Source organism: Dunckerocampus dactyliophorus, chromosome 2, assembly GCF_027744805.1.
Source record: "Dunckerocampus dactyliophorus isolate RoL2022-P2 chromosome 2, RoL_Ddac_1.1, whole genome shotgun sequence".
Taxonomy (NCBI): Eukaryota; Metazoa; Chordata; class Actinopteri; order Syngnathiformes; family Syngnathidae; genus Dunckerocampus; species Dunckerocampus dactyliophorus.
The window spans coordinates 11,377,499-11,396,384 of record NC_072820.1 but is presented as its reverse complement, the minus strand read 5'-3'; the positions used below and the strand labels follow the sequence as shown (position 1 = coordinate 11,396,384).

General features: G+C 40.9%; 2 protein-coding genes across 4 annotated transcripts in view; one reads left to right on the top strand and one right to left on the bottom strand.

Moving 5' to 3' along the window:
* Positions 1 to 1,236: 1,236 nt before the first annotated feature.
* On the bottom strand, positions 1,237 to 13,442 carry LOC129176821 (alpha/beta hydrolase domain-containing protein 17A-like). The gene is made up of 6 exons (XM_054767256.1): positions 13,241 to 13,442; positions 12,541 to 12,630; positions 11,847 to 12,301; positions 10,700 to 10,894; positions 9,832 to 10,011; positions 1,237 to 4,272 (listed from the first exon to the last, which is right to left on the bottom strand). The coding sequence occupies exons 3-6, from the start codon at positions 12,296 to 12,298 to the stop codon at positions 4,047 to 4,049; spliced, it is 1,053 nt and encodes a 350-aa protein (XP_054623231.1). The 5' UTR covers positions 12,299 to 12,301; positions 12,541 to 12,630; positions 13,241 to 13,442; the 3' UTR covers positions 1,237 to 4,046.
* Positions 13,443 to 13,979: 537 nt separating this feature from the next.
* sema6ba (sema domain, transmembrane domain (TM), and cytoplasmic domain, (semaphorin) 6Ba) overlaps positions 13,980 to 18,886 on the top strand; it is a 36,500-nt gene continuing 31,593 nt past the window's right edge. The window contains exons 1-2 of one of the 3 annotated variants that reach the window (XM_054767783.1): positions 13,980 to 14,318; positions 14,402 to 14,472. The gene's annotated coding sequence lies outside the window, so the exon portion shown is untranslated. The other 2 variants (XM_054767784.1, XM_054767782.1) reach the window with 2 other exon arrangements.

Below are 18,886 nucleotides of genomic sequence, written 5' to 3'. Positions count from 1 at the left end.
CATGTAAAACGAAATTCTTCTCTGTAAAATGTGTTTTGGGTGTCTAGAAGGGATTAATTGGATTTACATGACTGCTTATGGGAAACATTGAGTAGGTTTTGGTCTGTCGTTTTGGCGGATCTTTTGGAATGGATTAATGACAAAACCCAGGTTCCGCTGTACTTACAGAAATCACCCAGCAGAGGGCAGTGTTCCCATCAGAATGGTATGTGATTTCATCACAGAGTACAGTCGTCCCTCGTTTATAGTGGTTAATTGGTTCCAGACCGGGCAGATAAATGAATTTCCACGATATAGGATTCAATGTTAATAAATTGAATATTTTATAGTTTGAGCGCAGAAAACCTGTGACTTTCTAAATACAGTTTTTAACATTATTAGAGCCCTGCAGACATGAAACAGCACCCATATAGTCACCTTTACACTCCTATTCTTTGTTTACAACACATTGCTCAACTCTTATGCTGCAGGGAGGAAACAGCTGCGAGCTAGCAAGCTAGCAAACTAACCAGTTAGCCTCAAATTTATTTAAGAAGCCAAAAACTTACCCCTTCCACACGGAATGGGAGAACCTTTTTTCAGTCTATCATGTCGGACATGACATAGCTGACTTTGTGACTTCTTAAGGTAATATAAGGTAATGTCTCACTTTTGTGTCATGACTGCCAGCTAGTGACCAGAATGCTACATATCACTTGTATTTCAATATGTTTTGACTAATAGACCATAGTTCTACCACGAAACAGTGATAATTTCATGAATTTCTGGAAAAAAACGTGAGGGAGTGATAATCGAACCACGATATTGCGAGGTACGGCTGTACTTATTTTACTTTACAATCAATGTCAGATTTGTTGTCATTTCATCTTTTGTCGAAGCTAGAAAACCTCAACCTAAACCTTGTTACTTCAAGTCCAATGTGTGCGATCTCACATGAAACACATGGGATGTAATAAACTGAAAATGACAACTCGATATCACAATGTAAGAGCTACAAGTCCTTACAGGCTTAAGGGGTTAAAAAGAATTTTCATTCCTGAGTGAGCCATCAATATAATCTACATGCATTTCTTAGTGTACATAGGAAGGGTTTTAATGAAATGACTCATTAATTATAAAATGTGCCACCTAAAATACGCCTCTACTGGGTCTGTCTGTATCAGCCCACCATGACAGATGGTAAGTACTACTTAGTTCAGTTGACATATTTGCACAACATGATGTATTCAAATCCATTTGACCATTTCGCTTTTTGTACATAAGTGATCTTTTATTACTTTTGTTATCCATAAAAAGGTCAAGATTCAGTCCCATGTATTAATTCCATTACATCATAGTCTCAGTTCAAAAACCAACATAAAATTACAAATCATAATACAAAGAATAAAATAGGTAAGTACAGTTACCATATAAACAGTCCACTAGTATGGTTCAAGTAGCCCACCCACCCACCTACCCGCTTGACCCCCATCACAAAACTCATTATACATCAGTTAGTATCAGCAATAAAAAAAAATTCAAATGTCCATGTTTTTTCTTTTTAAAGCGCTTCAAAGAGCCAATGCCACTGGTTGAGTTTTGCCCTCATATAGAATACATAGTAGAGAGAGCATCCCACCCCATCACTTGCTCTGCAAAACACAATAGACATGCATACAGTTTTCACTGTTCAACCCCCCCGCTCCCTTCAATAAAAGTCCAGGGAAACAATAAACATCAACCATAGTGGCGCATCAATAAAAGGATTAAGCTGACACCCCAAACCCATGCGAGGTGCATCCCTGAAAACTTGTCCAGGAAAAAAAAATGAGGGCTCGGACTTCTAATGTTGAGGAAAAAGGTTGACAAACGTTTTTTTAGAACAAATGTGGCGGATCCCTGGTTTGAAGGTGGTAACAGACCTCCATGAGTTCAACATCACAGACACAAAGTACGATGAGATTCCCTGTTTTGAAAGCGTGAGTCATCAGAACAGCACTTGCGCCTTTCACCACACCGAGTGCTCGTCTCGGAAAAACGACGGGCTCACGTGATGTCTGCCGCCAAAACAACCTCAGGTGCACAAACTGGTCCGACGGGTTCTTTCTAACAGGAAGCCAGTCACCTCCACACCCGCCTGGCCTACTGAAGACGTACGACAATAATGACAACACACAAACTTTACATCTTATACCCTTGTTACACTTTGGATTCTTTGTACAATAGTGCGGAACTTAAGACCTGCTTTTTCTCATGCTCGATCTAATACACACATAAAAGTCTAGGTTTACTGTATAATACAGTACGTGTATGAGTGTGTGTTTATGTGCAAAGGTGTGTGTGTGCGTGTGTGGTGGAACCTGCACCACACCAAAGTGAGAAGGTCATGGCTTGGGTCAGGCAGTGAGCTGCCAGCCACCCGGGGGCTAGAATTAGATGCCACACTAAAAAGACAAAAAAAAAGATAATAAAATAGTAAAATGGGGAGAAAAAGAGTTGCAGTATTACTAGAAGACAATTAATCTGACAAATTATTTGTCATGATCATACCAAATCTGAGTGTTGCACTCAGGTTTGTGTGTGAATTTTGACATTCCCTTGCAATTTCTACTTGACGGGTTTTCCAAGTGTGAGGCACCAGCTTCTTCAGGGATCCTTGTGATGTTTCAAGGCCAAATAAATTGTCCGTGTTACATGCCACACTTTAAAAACCCGTTCTACTTGTACTTGACTACTTTTTCTAGTAATGTTTTTTTTTTTTCTATTCAGTGTGGCCCCAATATTTCTTTGTCTACACAGGTAGAGCATCTATAAAACAAAAAAAAAAAAAAAAAAACACACACACACACACACACACAAAAAGTCCATCTGTTCATCCCAGACACCAGTGGTTCACACAGAAAACCATCTATGGACCCGTCACATCAACAGAACTGTTCTGATTCATTCCATCAGGACATAAATGTGAACAGGAGGGCTGTGATGAATGTTCAGGTAGGAAAACAAAGTGTTACTCTGCTTTGCACTGTGCTAAATGATACAAGCTTCACCTTCACAGGCTCCAACAGGGCCAAGCTCTACTACATATGCACACTGCAATGTTGACATGTCCCGTTTTACCAAACTACCGTTTACATGTTGAAAACCTCACAAGCACTCCTCAACAAACCTGCTCATGGGCTGAAAGCAGCACAGCAACCCAATCCCTGCAAGGAGCAGCTGCAAAGTCTGAACAGTAAAAAGGCAAACGCTACGGCACTGCCAAGAAACAGGAAGGAGATCGGCTTATCTTGTCAGGGGGTGGAGTGGTGCTCCAGACTGAGGATGCTGCCACGGCCCTCCCCGCCTAGAACTACAAGGGGTGAGAGTTACTAGCTGACAATCAGTCAGTTGCATGTCCACTGACAGGTAAACCAAGTGGTCTGACCAGTGGTTGTCCACTATAAAGAACTGGTCAAACTGTGGAGGTATTCTTCATACACACACAAATAAGACAAATAAAACATCAATAATCAGAAGTCACTAGAAGCTTTCCCTCACTGTTTTCAGTCAACAGGGTGTCCTTCATTTTTTTCCAGAAAGCTGCCTCACTCCCTTACTCGCAGAGAGACAGGTCCATGATATTAAGACTTTTACATCCAGGACCACAACCATTCATTCATTCAAAAATGACATCTGTGTGTCTTTTTGGACAAAACATATAGTGTTACTTTTATAAACAAGTGAACTTTCAATGTAGTCGCTTTTAGGTGCAAATTTCAACTGAACTTCCCCCACATTAAAAACACACTATACTACAGATAAATACACCTAATGACTGTAAAACACACTCAAATTTTAAAGACAGTTATTTTAATGCAGTCATTTTTAAAAAGTAACATTAAGCATGTGTTGTTTAAAAGACACACAGATGTGCCAAATACGACAAATCCCTCTGAGTTGTATGTCTCAGCCACATGTCGCAAACACACTGACTTCTTGCTTTCTCTCTCTCTCTCTCTCTCACACGCACACGCACACACACACGCACACGCACGCACGCACGCAGAGAGGCTGTTGTTCGATTCTCAGGCGTGCTGTGCAGCCAGGTCCTGGTTGATAAAGCGCCGTAGCCTCTCAAGGTACTGACTGTAAAGCTCAATGTCGTTGTGACCAGCGCCCTCCACCCAGAGGGGCTCCACTGCCTTTGGACAGCGCTCAAACAGGGCAAGACCATGGGAGAAGTCGATGACCTCGTCCTCTGTACCATGGATGATCAGCACGGGAGACGGGATCTTTGACACCTTCTCTATGCTGGAGGGGGTGGGAGGGAAACACAATTAAGTTTGACTTTTGCAAATTCTGGCCATGACTCATCTAAGGAACACATTTATGGAACATGTTCTGCACTGCATACTGATGGGACGTCAGAAGTGAGCCATTCAAACAAACTAGCTGAAGATATTATTTGCTGAAGATATTATTATTTGAAGATATTATTTGCTTTATTTGAGAAAAGACTACCTGTGTGTGTGTGTTTTGTTGTCCTGACAACAAACTGTTTTTTTTTTTGGGGGGGGGGGGGGGGGGGGGGGGAGTTGTGAAAGTTAAAAAACATCAAATTCATAGAATAACTATGTGGAGAGGGGATATGCTGTATATATGCATACAGCAATCCCTTGTTTATCACAGATAATTGGTTCCAGACCCGACCAGAAGAAGTGAATTTCCGCAAAGTAGGATTTCTTATTTAGAAAAGGAATATAATATTTTCATAGTTGAATATCGTCTATTATTAGTTTAAAAAAAAGGCATATTTAAGCAAATTGCATGTATTTGTGGCCTAAATTAAGTATTTTCAAGCATAAAAAGTGGCTAAATGAACGAAAATACAAATATAGGCATTCGAAGGATGTGATATGAAGCCTAATACCATATCTGTGACTTGTTGTGTAAACCTTTAAGAAGCAGGGCCCGGGAAAGGACTTGTTTATCTAGCCATTGTTGATTGTTTGCTGAGTGCTAGCAGCTGTTTAGCAGTGTAGAGGGTGGCCGACAGCAGCTCCTGTGTGAATGTTCACTGCATGTGTTCTCTGCTTGTTGTTAAAGCAGTTGAAGTGCATCATGAGTCTCTCCTAAACCACAAACAGCGGCAGTAGAGTAGTATTCTACACTGGTCTCTAGGTGTCAGTAATGTTACATTGATGAGATTATAGCCACCAGGAAGTACGCTGTCAATGCTAATATGTGAGTCTTATTTATGTCGAAGATGGCTTATTTTCTATTATGTCCACTATATTGGTGTAAAGTGTAAAGGTGACTATAGCGGTGTTATTTCACATCTAGAGGGCTCTAACGATGGTAAAAACCATATTAAGAAAGGTCATAAACAGGATATCTATGCTGTCATGACAAAAACATTCCAATTATTAATTGAATCGTACTTTGCCAAAATTAACTTATCGCGGTTGGGTCTGGAAACAATTAACCGTGATAAATGAGGGACGACTGTATATGTTTTTTAGTAAAAAGAAATGTAACAGTTGTATTTTTTTTCCCCTATATTGTGCCTTTTGGAATGTGCAGTGGGCCAAGAAAAAAAAAACAGCCACATGCCACAAATACCCCTGTTGGACACCACTGCTTTTATAGCAACTGAGCTTTTTGCTTTGTGTCGTAAGAAATGTGCGATATTATCTCATGAAGTTATAGACTTAGGGGAGCTGGTTTCGCATGTGCAGCGTGCACACGTGTGCGCACGCAAGAGCAATTACAAAAACATTCACGATGGTTCCTGGGCTGCATGTAAGCTAGAGCTGATTTTAAAAGGTAATGTACACAGTGCAGCACGAGTGATTAGGCAGCCTGGAAGTGCCGAAGCAAGACAATCTCTCCACTGAACATATGGTATGTAACACGTAACTTTTTTCTGTAATGGATTCGGGGAAACATGGCAGTTATTGTACTACATAATGACTTGTTGATGATGTAACACTGATGTTCTGAATTATGGTGTTCGTGAATGTACCTCGCTGTGAATGTTATTGCTGGACAAAAAGACTGTTGTTGTTTGAGTGTGTTGTGAGTACAACAAGAGACAACAGGGGATGCACATGCTGAGCAGTGGTGATGGTCATTCCTGTTCGATCTGAGGCACTGACTGAATTGTAGTGAACTACAAACACTTGCTAGGAGAAGCAGCTGCAGGACGCAGGTATAAAAGGGAGCGCTCTGATTCACCGAGGGCTTGTCACTCCACTTACACGCAGTGTACATGTTGGCAGGTCTGCAATAAATGTGTTTTGGACATGTGGAGGACAGGAAGTGACGTTGGGGTTCAGAGTTGAGTTTTAGTTACAGCTGCACCAGTAGTTATTATTATGATTGTTATTATTATTGGGCCTGTTGTGAGATAATTCAAACCTGCAATATTAGCCTGTTGTTCCGGTGATCAAGTCTGATGCTTGTGCCTCATCGAACGTTACTGTGGAATACTACATCACGTCTTTGAATGCTTCTTCTGCATGCCTAATATTTGTATTTTAGTTCATTTAGCCACTTTTATGCTTGGGGAAAAAAATGTTTTTGCTTAAATATGCATTTTTTAAAAAATTAATAATTGGCCATATTCAACCACCAGTATGATTTTCATCAACAAAGTTAACATATTTTTTAAAAAACCATGAGAAAAAAGTTATCTAGTAGGGGCGTAACGTTACAGATAATGCATTTTTGCCGAATACGAGCATGAAACGAGTACATCTCGTCATTATCCAGCTTTTACCCACAGGCCATCAGACTGCTCAACAAAGCACTAACACACGCCGCACGCAACACACACACACACACACACACACTCACTCATAGCACTTTTATTTATTTGTTTGTTTGTATTATTTTTCTGTATTAATGTCTCTTCTGTTGTTGTTGCTTAATTTATTGGTATTTATGTTTGTTAAGTTCTTATTCTTTTTCTTGTGTTTTCTTTCTTTTCTTGGGAGAATGAACAGAATAAGAATTTCATTGCATAGTATAACTGCCTGTTTTACCATGCATATGACAATAAAACTCTTGAATCTTGAATCTATCCGTAATCGTGATGAAAGAAAATCCTCATAATGTATTCACTCTTCGCGCTATGTGATTGGCCAGTGACACAGAGCGACCGCCCCTCATTCACGTGCACGGTGCAACTGGCAAGTTGAAAACGGCTCATGTGGCGTTACCTCCGCTTTATTAGGTTTTCCCCAGCTCGCCTCTATTTCGGTTTGTATCTAAAGTTTCTTGGTAAACTTGTACGCGGTTCAATGACAAGACGGCGCCGTGCAGGTTTGTGTTGCATCAGTCACTTATGCAACTCACTTGGTGTAGCATGACCGCTTTTTTCCTTGAAATGTATTTTTGTCTTATTCCATGAAGTCGCCATAAAACAGGCGTGCTAACTACAATATACAAATTTTGTTAATTTTCAGTTGGCAGTACACAGACAGTGGTAACAGTCACATGCATTGACTGGCCACAACATTAGGTACACCTGCACAGCTGCATCAAACATTCTGCCTGTATGGCTATCATACTACATTTTATACATAATCCTGGTCAAATATTACACCCCTCTCAATACGTTGCAGTATGCATGTTGCAATCTTAAACTTGTTTTGTAATGTATGCGGTGCATTTCACAAGACAGCTCGTGCGTCAGGCGCTGCCGGGGTTTTTTTTCATCTGCACGCTTATAATTTGGCTGGTGATATTAAGTTGGAAAATGTTCCTTGTAGTACTGGACATGCTGCTTTTGAAAAAGCTACAGTGAACGAGGCTGACAGGTTATTTCCCTCTTTGCCATCAATGGATGTTTGCATGAATCACCAACTTCACACAGATCATTAAAAAAAAATAATTAAATAATAAAGTCTTACCAATGACGTACACACATACACAGTACACATATAGATTAATAAAAAACAATAAATATAGCAACTTCTCATCAATCCATGTCAATTTCAGACTTAAAATAATGTACCGATTTAAGCCCTGCCCATTTCAGGTTAAACCACGTCCACTTCTGGTTTACGCCCCGCCCGCTCCGAGTACAGATACGGATACGGATAATTTAGATGGGTGAACAGATACAGATAGTGGTGTACTCGCTCATCCCTATTCGGTATGTAGCTCGGTATTAAGGTCACGGTTCCCTTCATTTTCAGTACAGTAAAGGCACAAAATACAAACCATTAAACTGGTTAACCAATAAATAAAATACTTGAATTAAAAATAAATATAGTACATCATAATTTACAAAGTTACTTTTTAGGTAAGTGAAACAATGCAGGTCAGTGAATAATATGTACTGCACAAGATGTGGAACGGGTGGGAGGTGGGATTAAATAAGCTTTGCTTCTTCCTGCTCCTTTTGGACATGTGGAACTGTGAAATGATTCATGAGATGTATTCCATTGTAACCTGCATGCATGTTCAAATAAAATTAAACCAAACCAAACCAGTGCAACAGTAAGAGTTTGAAGAGCGTGAATTATTATTTTATTTTTAGTAAACTTCCTTATTGGCTGTGCAAGCATTAAGTGCAGCATTAGTAGTTCCAGCTTGTAGATGAACAATGCCAGCTCGATGCTTTTGTCCGTTTACGTCAGGGCGTTCTAAACTTTTCCCACTGACAACTGCATAACAGATGAATGAAACCTTTGATATTTATACGTATATTTTTGAAAAAAAAAAAAAAAGTTATACATATGTTTAAAGACAAATATATGTGTTGTTATTATTAGGCACTTTGAGTGCCTTGGAGGTGGAAAAAGCGCTATACAAGTGAAAGCCCCTACAAGGCGCGACCCCGAGCGCCACTTTAGACACTCCTGGTTTACATATTCCACCGGGAAGGCGAAGTGTTAGAAAATAACGGAGGAGTCTTTAGGCTCTGTCTTCTTAGCATTAACGCCAGTCAAGACTCTCTCTAGTCAAAGTTTAGGCTGCACGTTTGTGGATGTGTTCTGCACGCTTCACCACCTCGCCTTTCACAGCAGTGGTATTGCACACTCCCTGAGCTCGTAGAAGATGTCTGGATTGTCGCCCGCTTCCATGACTGCTTATATATGATTACTGAGTAAATGCATGACGCAAGAAACATGTCCTGTCTTTCACTTTTGTGTACAGTGAATTTGGTACGCCTCCACCAAACTGAAGGCTCTGTACTGAAAAATCAGAATGCAAATGCCATACGTTACGCTACACCTCTAATATATAGTATAATAAATACATACAGTACAGGTAAATTTAGTTTATATTGTTATTTAGGACGTCTTCCTCAGTTAGGCAATCCGGGTTTGAATTTCCGCTGGAACTTCTGTGTGGCATGTTCTCCCGCATGTGTCTAGGTTTTCTCCTGTTACTCCAGCTTCACAGCCCAAAAACATGCATTTGGGACTAAATTGTTCACTGGTGTGAATGTGAGTGTGAGTGGTTGTTTGTCTATATGTGCCCAGTCCATGGTGACCCCATCTATCAGACAAAATTTAGCTGGGATAGGCTTCGGAGATCGAAAATTTCTGGTTCCCCAGTTTTCTGGAATGTAGCAATAGTCAAGTGATTGGACTGATATCGGTATTGGCAGATACTCAAGGCTACAATATCGGTATAGTGTGAAAAAGCTGAATCAGGCCACCCAATGTTGCACTAGGCATACACTCTCAGTTATATCCTGATTTGTAACTTCAGATACAGAAGAAATTAAAAAGGAACAAACATGTTTTATTTTATTTTTCTAAACAAGCCAACTATTCCAGTCAGATTACTGACTGAAATAGTCATTAATCTTAAAAAAAAAGAAAAGAAAGGAAGAAAAAGGAGAAGGCTTACTTGGGGAAGGCATCAAAGCAATAGGTCTTCTTGGTGTCGGGGAAGGCCACTCTCATGCCAGAGGTGAGAGGAGAGTGTAGAACCACAGCAGCACACTCAAAGCGTGACGCCAAGTCCACTGTGGGCACCGTGCCAATGCTCTGTCCATACAGGATGATGTTCTCAGGGCTGATGCCATACCTAAGAAAGATTTTAAACATCTGATAAGACATGTTTGAAACCTTTGCAAAACAGATGTTTGGAGTGTAAGTGCATATTTCCACTGTGCAGATTGTTTCTATTCAGGTGCATTCAGCATCACATAGTATAGCAGTGGTTCTCAATTATTATGTCGAGCCCCCACTGGGGGACAAAAATGTTTTTGCCGCCCCACCCGATTTGAAATACTACTGAGAAACTGATAATATATTTATATCAGTACTGTACAGGCTGAACTCGAAACTGAAACCAACAAAAGTCAGCAAAATTGAGAGCAGTGAAATACAAGCATATTCAAGAGTCAAACTGCATGCTGAGCACGACAAATTCATACATGTTGGCAGGTCTGCACTAATATTGAAAGTCCTTAACTATAAAATAACTTGTACACCAGTTATTTTTAGTAACAGTTTGACCCTGGAACAGATCATTCCTATGGGAGCATTTTCAACAACCTGCTTTATTTCAGGTTCCACTGCATTTAGTATGCATTTGGTTGGCTGTTACTCCCAAAAAAAGTATAACTATTAGACAACACATTCAAGGAAAACTGAGCAATCCAAGCATTAATGCATAATGGATGTTACTGCATATATTTAGCAAAAACAAAATGTCGACAATGTTGGCCATTAAATATAGAGTCCACATGAATGGAAAGGTACAATCTCACCTAGAGCGCAAGGCATGCCAGGCGGCATCAATGTCAGCATAAAGGTTTTTCTCTGATGGCTTGCCAGTGCTAACCCCATAGCCTGAGTAATCGTAAGAGAATATGTTGCAGTTGATGCGTGTTCCCAAGCCGATGTAAAAGCTGCTCATCTGACCAAGGTCGACTGCGTTGCCATGTGAAAACAACACCGTGAACCTGAGAAGCAAAAGGAGAGAATTTAGACAGCAGGCAAAAGCACAGAATGGACAATTGGTGGCACAAAATACAGTCAAACCTTGGTTTTCCAAAGCCCTGATATTCATATACCGGTAACTCGGTTTTCAACAAAGGTTTTTGCCATAATTTTGCCCTGGTTCTTACACTGTCTCGGTTATCATACAATATAGCGTGTACCAAACTGTTGTATTTTACCCTTTGGTACGTTGAATGTTGTGGTATTAATAGAGATGTGAATGGACAATACACCCAGCATTGCTTGTTTAGTCAGCCATCTTGAACCATGCATGCAACACTTCTTTTACATAATACTACAATATCCTGTAAAAGACATTTGGTAAACTCAAATGAGAATGTTACACAATTTAGTCCATTTGCTGCATAAGTTCCATCCTAGCACAGATAGAAGAAATCAAGCAAGCTAATGTTGCTGTTGTTTGTGTGGATATGCTCCTCTCTCTCCCCTCCTCCCCGTCTGCCAACAAGCAATAGTGATCAGTAGGTAGGTAAGGTAAGCTAAAGGTGATGTTAAACGTTCATTTATCCATTTCATTTGTCATTACTAACTATTTTGCATTGTTTTCTGCATGTAAAACTGTAATAGTTCTCTATAAATTGTACTTTTTGTAGGCTAGCAGTCAGTGTTGTTGTTATATTTTTTGGGGTTAAAAATGTAATCTGGAGCATGTTGCATACAGTCCCTTGAATATTTCTGGGTGTCTGGAACATTTTAATTGGATTCTCAGAATTTCCTATGAGAAAAATTGCTTTGGTTTTCGTACATTTCAATTTTCGTCTGACCTTCTGGAATGAATTAATAACTACAACCACCAACGAGGTACCAATGTATGATGGGATATAGGTTGATAAAATTGCATAGCAGGAGCAAATGTGTATTGTATTATGTGTTTTGTTGAAGCAATGTACACACCTGGCATTAGGGGCACAGCGTATATACATGCATCCAACCCTGTTCCCTCTGCTGGATCTGGTCAGGAACACATCAGTCACATCCAGCTCTCTCTGAGAATACTGAAACTCTGCTCTTTCTGTGAGATGCAGCTTCCACCTGCTCTCACATCCAGCCCCAGCACTTCCACCTCCTCCACCACTGGTGCCTCCACCTCCGCCACCTCCGCCGCCACCTCTGTCAGCACCACTACCAGCACCCAGCCGTGAACGTAGGCCTGGAGCTCCCAGAGAAGGGAGGGCAGCCCCAGAGCTGGACCCAGATGCAGTTCCAGCTCCAGCACTAGGATCTGGGTCAGGGAGAAGGGCGTATGTGGGCTCTGGAGGGAGGAAAGCTAATTTGGCTGCGATGCGGCTGGGGCAAGGAGGGCAGCAGAACAGGCAGCATAGCTCTCGTATGGACAGACCATTCATCTTCTAGAGAATCAAAAAACACAGATGGACTAATTAGAATTGCGGATCAATTTGAATCCAAATTTACATTAACTACGGGGATGCCTAAATACCCTCTACATTATATAGGTCATTCATAGGTACATTCATAATAACATCACGTAACGTAATCACAAGCGCAATGCAAAGTTAGCAGTTAAGAGACGGACGCCCTGCAAATACTCTTCTATTCTTATTCTTCTATCTTTTTATCACGACTTTACCTGGATTCAGGAGTCCCTGGGTCTTGGAATGGACTGCTGGCACACAATGGTGCCGAGGTCTTCCGCTCTAGTCACTGAGCCCTGACGTACCTAAACATAAACACACACGAGCTTTCGCTTTAACACAGGCTCCACAGCTTACACTAAAGCAATGTTCATCTGTCAACATAATGCCCATACACACAGACAGTGTAAAAAGAGTAACACTGCACACAGGTTATGTCATTCCACTAATGCAAATTAAAACGAACTGCTAGCAAAATCTACATATTGTTGATCATCCTAACACTTAAATATCACACCCCAAGAGACTAATGTATATAATGTAGAGTACTTTTAGATATGTGGAGGTTGAAATCGCTAAAATCGCCCATTATTATGATGTGGTCTCGAAGAGAAGATGTGTTTATCATTGATGACATATGTGGCTAGTAATGACACATTAGCTCAAGGGGCGACAACCGAGACTGATATGCTAATTAAGCATCTACGATGATAACCTCTAACGCTAGCATTTGCTGTCATATAGCGCTCTATCCAGAGCGACCCACTGTACACATAATCACATTGATTATGTGTATGACGTCTGGACCGGAACACAACTGCACGGGCTAATGCCAGCAAACTGTCCAAATAAAAAACCAGACCAGACAGTTAGCATTATAGTGCTAACACATTAGCATTGGAGCTAGCTACTTACCAATGCACGGTACGTGGTGCGAGAGGCTTGTGTGCTCCTATTTGTACACGCAAGCAGCACAACACTTCGACAATCCCCTTTGTGTCTTGACATGGATGGTTTTACTCAAGTAAACTGACGGATTTTGGGTAGCTAGCAAGATTACATTTATGGCTACGAGATTTTTTTTTCTCTAGCACTATAGGATTATATCCGGAAGTGATGTCAGTCCTGTCTGAAAACTTTATTTGTCACGTGCCTGTGAACAATTTTGCATTAACGCGTTATATTATATTATATTATATTACATTATATTATATTATATTTTCTATTATAGTATAGTATAGTATAGTATAGTATAGTATAGTATAGTATAGTATAGAATAGTATAGTATATGCAAAGTTTAAAGCAGTTTTGAGGGTTGAGTGTTGACTCTATTCACTATCACATATATGCCCTAATATAACATCACACACCAAGGTGAGGATAAATTAAAGCAATCTAATCAAATGCAAACATGTATTAACTTTACAACAATATTTGAAATAATTTATCAAATGTGTGGTCTATGTACACATTTAATCTATATATTTAATTGTGATATTTTGAATGAGTGAATATGTGTATGTGCGTGTGTGTTTATGTGTAAGAGAGAGAGACAGAGGGAGAGAGAGAGAGACAGGGAGAGAGAGAGAAAGAGAGAGAGAGAGAAAGAGAGGAGTGAGGGGGGGTCTTCCATTCATCATTGATCTACTGCAGGACTGTGTGTAAATTATGGGCTCCTGTTGTCAATGTGCCTGCTCTGCATTAGACATTTCACCTCGCCACTGTAAATTAAAAAAGGGAGATTGCATTTATCTGACATTTGCAAGTGCAAACCGTTTGCAGCTCGGTCCCCTTGCAGAGGGCTCAGCGCAGTCTGCAAGATTTTGGAAATAAAAACGTGTTCCGTGCAACGAAAAAAAAAATCCTCATTTGATTGCGAACTCTTTCTCCTGGGGAGGATTGAAATAACTCAACTCGGCGTTTTTGGAGTCGCTTATTTGGGTAGACGGTGATGCTCCGGCGAGGCGCAACAACAGAAGAGGGAAGAGACAGGTGAGGTGCGGCTGAGGAGCTGCTTTTTTCATTTTAAGAAGGGCTCCGAAGAGCCGTGCTATCCATCCACGTTTTTTCCACAGAAAGCAAGAGTAGCGAGCAGAGAGCTGGCGAGTGGGCGACGGGCACCTGCTCCACCTGACCATCTGGTGTGGTGAGTGTGCCAAGTGGAGCGAATGATAGGCGCAAATGTGCACTGTGGATGGCATGAACAGGTACATTCTGTAGCTTATATGGGCGACACCATTGCTGCATTATTTGCCCATCTGGAGTCACCACTAGATGCAGCTGGCATCGTCTAAGTGCTCTTTGTGTCTGCTGCAAGTTCCTATTTTATTATTTTTACTGATTTATATGCGCATACACTGCTGCATGGCAATGTTCTTTCACATGTTGCATAGCTCTGTGTACTCTAGGCATTAAAACACTGCAGTGCAAATATTCTAGCACAATGCTTGATTGAAATTCTCATTTAGATCACCACCCTGATCACAGGCTGTCATCACAGTGGGGGTTATTGCTGTAAAAAAGGATACTCAGTTGGTCCGCAGGGTGTATTTATGGTATTTTATTAATTGTTTGCTTATTGCTCCCAGGTAACAAGAGTAAAGGTCAGATTTGATTATTTGGAGGCCATGAAGCTAATTGATAATAAATGACATGAAGTCGCCTATCTATTGAAAATATAATGCACATTCAACTTTTTAGGAAAAATAATACACCGCACGACATACAATGATGTAAATTGGAAAAAAAAATCCTTTATACAGTATGTTGCCATGTAAATTATAACCAAAATCTGCACACCCATTAGTTCTATGTAAGTGACATGCTCTCACTCTTGTCCTATAGCTCCTACTGAAATGACTTAGCTGTATGGTAAATTTATTGTTTGCGGCTTCATCCTTGAGGCTAAAACCAATTCCTCCGCTGCTGTGGTTTATGTTTCTGTCCAGAGTTGACAGGTGAAAAGAAAAGGTTCGAGACCAAATTAATAGGGGTAAACGAATGGGCACCACCGCAGAGTGGTTGTTGGAGAGATTCATTATGTCAGATTGCAATCTGTCACATACGAAAGAAGGGAAAAGGAAGCGAGAGATGCAGAGAAATGATAGCGGCCAGTGAAGGAGTGTTGGGGGGGAAAAGGGGCAGCAGACAGCAGTCAGGGCGGCTGTGTGAATGGTCTCCCTGTTAGTACTGACGCTCACACACAGACAGCCATACAGCGCCCTGTGAGCAGGTGCTAAACCCAGTAACACTGCAGCAAGCATGGGCAACAACAGGTGCAGCCTCAGCCTCCATTTGGAAGGCACTTTTGCAGCCACTCACCCCAAACATGCAGTGATGACCTTACCCTTGCCCATAATAATAGGAAGGCAAGCAAGCGGAATGGGATTAAGAAACCAATCTGCATGTATAATAAAGTCAAGCCTGCAGTAATGGAATTAAAAAATTAGCAGGGCCTCTGCAAAGACATTTGTCAGCTGTGAAATTAATGAGTAAACAGCTATGCAGTACAGTGGAACTTGTGCTCATGTGTGTTCCACTCAGGGAGACCTTAGTGAGGGGCGGACAAGAAGTGATGTCGGGGGTTCAGAGTTAAGTTTCAGTTAAAAGCCTGTTGTTCCGGTGATCAAGTCTGGTCCTTGTGTGTCTCATCAAACATTACAGTAACATTACTGACACCTAGTGGGCCACTTGTGGGGTAATTATACTTAATACTTCTGTTTCTCACTGTGCTGAAGTCTCACTAGAGCAGGGGTGCCCATAAACGTCACTTTGTAGATGTCATACGACATCAGTCAGCTGACATTAAGCTCCCCTCCTGATTCACTATCGGCAAAGATGAAGTGGTGAACAGACGACACAAGCTAAAAAAGTGAACTGTTTGATGGTTTTGCTGCGCATCCTGAAGTCCACTATAGAAACGCTTGTTTTCTGCACTTCAGTTTCTCAAAATATTATTTCATGATTCATTGGAAAATGTGCCCATTGCTGAAACCTTTTTAATATGTTGCCTTTAATGAACACTACGTAGCTATTTTGACTGACATACTGTATTACTGGTACTCAGTACATATATATATATATATATATATATATATATATATAGTAGGAGGTAGATCTTTGAGACTTGGTCTTTTAAAAGTAGCTCGCAGGCTGAGGTGAGCACCCCTGCACTACAGTAGTAATAAGTATTGCCCATTTTAAAACATAGGGACTGTCTGAGAACTTAAATCCTTTTTGTCAATTTGTCAATTTCACAATGTCATTTAAGCATCTTTGAAGCACAAATAAATTCAGTTTGATACTTAAAAAAGCTGAAGTTGCACACCAGCTAAGACACGTAACAGTCCCACACCTGACAAAACAACCTCCAAAGTGGAAGTAAGTATTCCACAAACAAAATGGAAACTATTCAAAGCAATAAAGCGTAGCTGTCTGCGAGTAAAAGCAATCTAAGAGAGCCTTTCGGGTGCCCATAGGGACACTTAATGAGCTCTATTGATCACATAGGACCCTATTTAATCAAACATGCTAAGCTGCAAACAGGGCATCTCAAGCACTGAAAAATAGATTGGATTGCGGCATAATACAGCTATCCACGAGGAGACTAAATCAACAACTGATTAGTATGACGGACTTGATAAGGAGCCTGTTACGTGATCGTCTTTGTGATGAAACCGAGGAGGAGACGAGCTAACATCTCATGTAAAGTGACACATTGCCTCGCTTTGCCTTTGATACACTGAGACTGAATCAGCCACTGCGTTTTAAGGTGAATGCACTTGAATCTAGAGTTACTTATTTCCAGCAACGACAGGATTGAATTGTTCACAAAGGCTGGGTGGATTTTTCACTCAGAGAATTGTGTTGTCTGACATTTGAGAAGTTTCTCTTACTTTGCTGTGGGTGTTTGTTTTGTGTCTGGAGATACCTTCCATCCACAGCCCTACTTACAGTATGTGGCTATTTTGATTAGAAGCATACAGTATACAGTACTGTATAGAGTTTTATTCAAAGTACCGGTAAATAATCTTGTTGTTTCACCAAGTATACAACAGTATTAGTTACCTGAAACTTAATGAATGGGTGGTAGTGTTTAAGTTTAGTTTAGTTCTTAACAAAATTACAACTAGAAAAGCACTCGGAGAGCACAAACCTCCGCCAAGCGTCACAGTTCTCCCCATATTGTGATTCACAACAAAATAATAATCCTAAATTTTTTGGGTCAGTCTCTGATATTTTGTAGAGCCTGTTGGAAACTTGTCCTGTATTTCTTTTCCAAGTGCTCTGACCATTTTTTGTGGAGTTATATGCACCCATATCATATACCCTTACCGAAAATGGTCCTATCTCGCTATGTTAAAGAATCCTTGACAAAACTCCTGGATCCAGACGGTGATCCCCCAACCCGACCGCTGTCAGGCTCTACAACACCTGCACCACCTGAACCATGTTGTAGACACTATGCTTTCTTTACACTGTTCTCTTTACTTGTCTTGCTGCTGTAACAAGTAAATTTCCCCGCTGTGGGATAAATAAAGTACATACAATACAATACAATACAATACAATACAATACAATACAAAATTTAATCAGCTCTTCCATATCCCATTTCCGACAATTCCTGAAATTTTTATCCAAATCCATTCAGATCTTTTCAAGGTATTTTGCACACAAACAGACAAACACACAGATAAATGCCGACAAAAACATAACCTCAGCACTTGTGCTCAGCGAAGGTAATAAGACTGAAAACCGAGGCAATATAAAAAGTAATGTACAGTAAATGGAATTCATCCGTTCCAGACACCAAAATTAGTTTTCTCTATAGGGTGGTTGGGTTCTCCCTTAGTGATAAGGTGAGAAGCACTGTCATTCAAGAGAAACTCGTAGCAGAACCGCTGCTCCTTCGCATTGAGAGGAGCCAAATGAGGTGGCTTGGGCATCTCCAGGATGCCTCCCAGACGCCTCCCTGGGCACGTCCGACGGGTAGGAGGCCTCGGGAAAGACCCAGGACACGTTGGAGAGACTATGTTTCTCAACAGGACTGGGAACGCCTCTGGATCTACCGGGAGGAGCTGCACGAGGTGGCCGGGGAGAGGGAAGTCTGAGCTTCCCTGCTTAGGCTGCTGCCCCCGCTACCCGACCTCAGATAAACGGAAGAAGATGGAGACATGGATATAAAATAATTCCATAACACATAAAGTCTTTCTAAAATCATTACATAAAATTCCATAAATCATTCCATAAAACAAAAAAATGAAGAGTGCAGATAAAATACTTTCATTTGTCAAATGCACAGCTGAATAGAAGTGCTTTAGGCCTGAATTTGAACATTGCCAAAGTTGAGGATTGTCTCACATCATATGAAAGACTGTTCCAGATTTTGGCAGCATAAAACTGAAACGCGGGTTAGTGGTTAACATGTTAGCCACACAGTCACAGTCACAGTCAGGAGATCGGGAAGACCTGGGTGTGAATCTCCGTTGGGCATCTCTGTGTGGAGTTTGCATGTTCTCCCCGTGCGTGCGTTTTCTCTGGGTACTCCGGTTTCCTCCCTC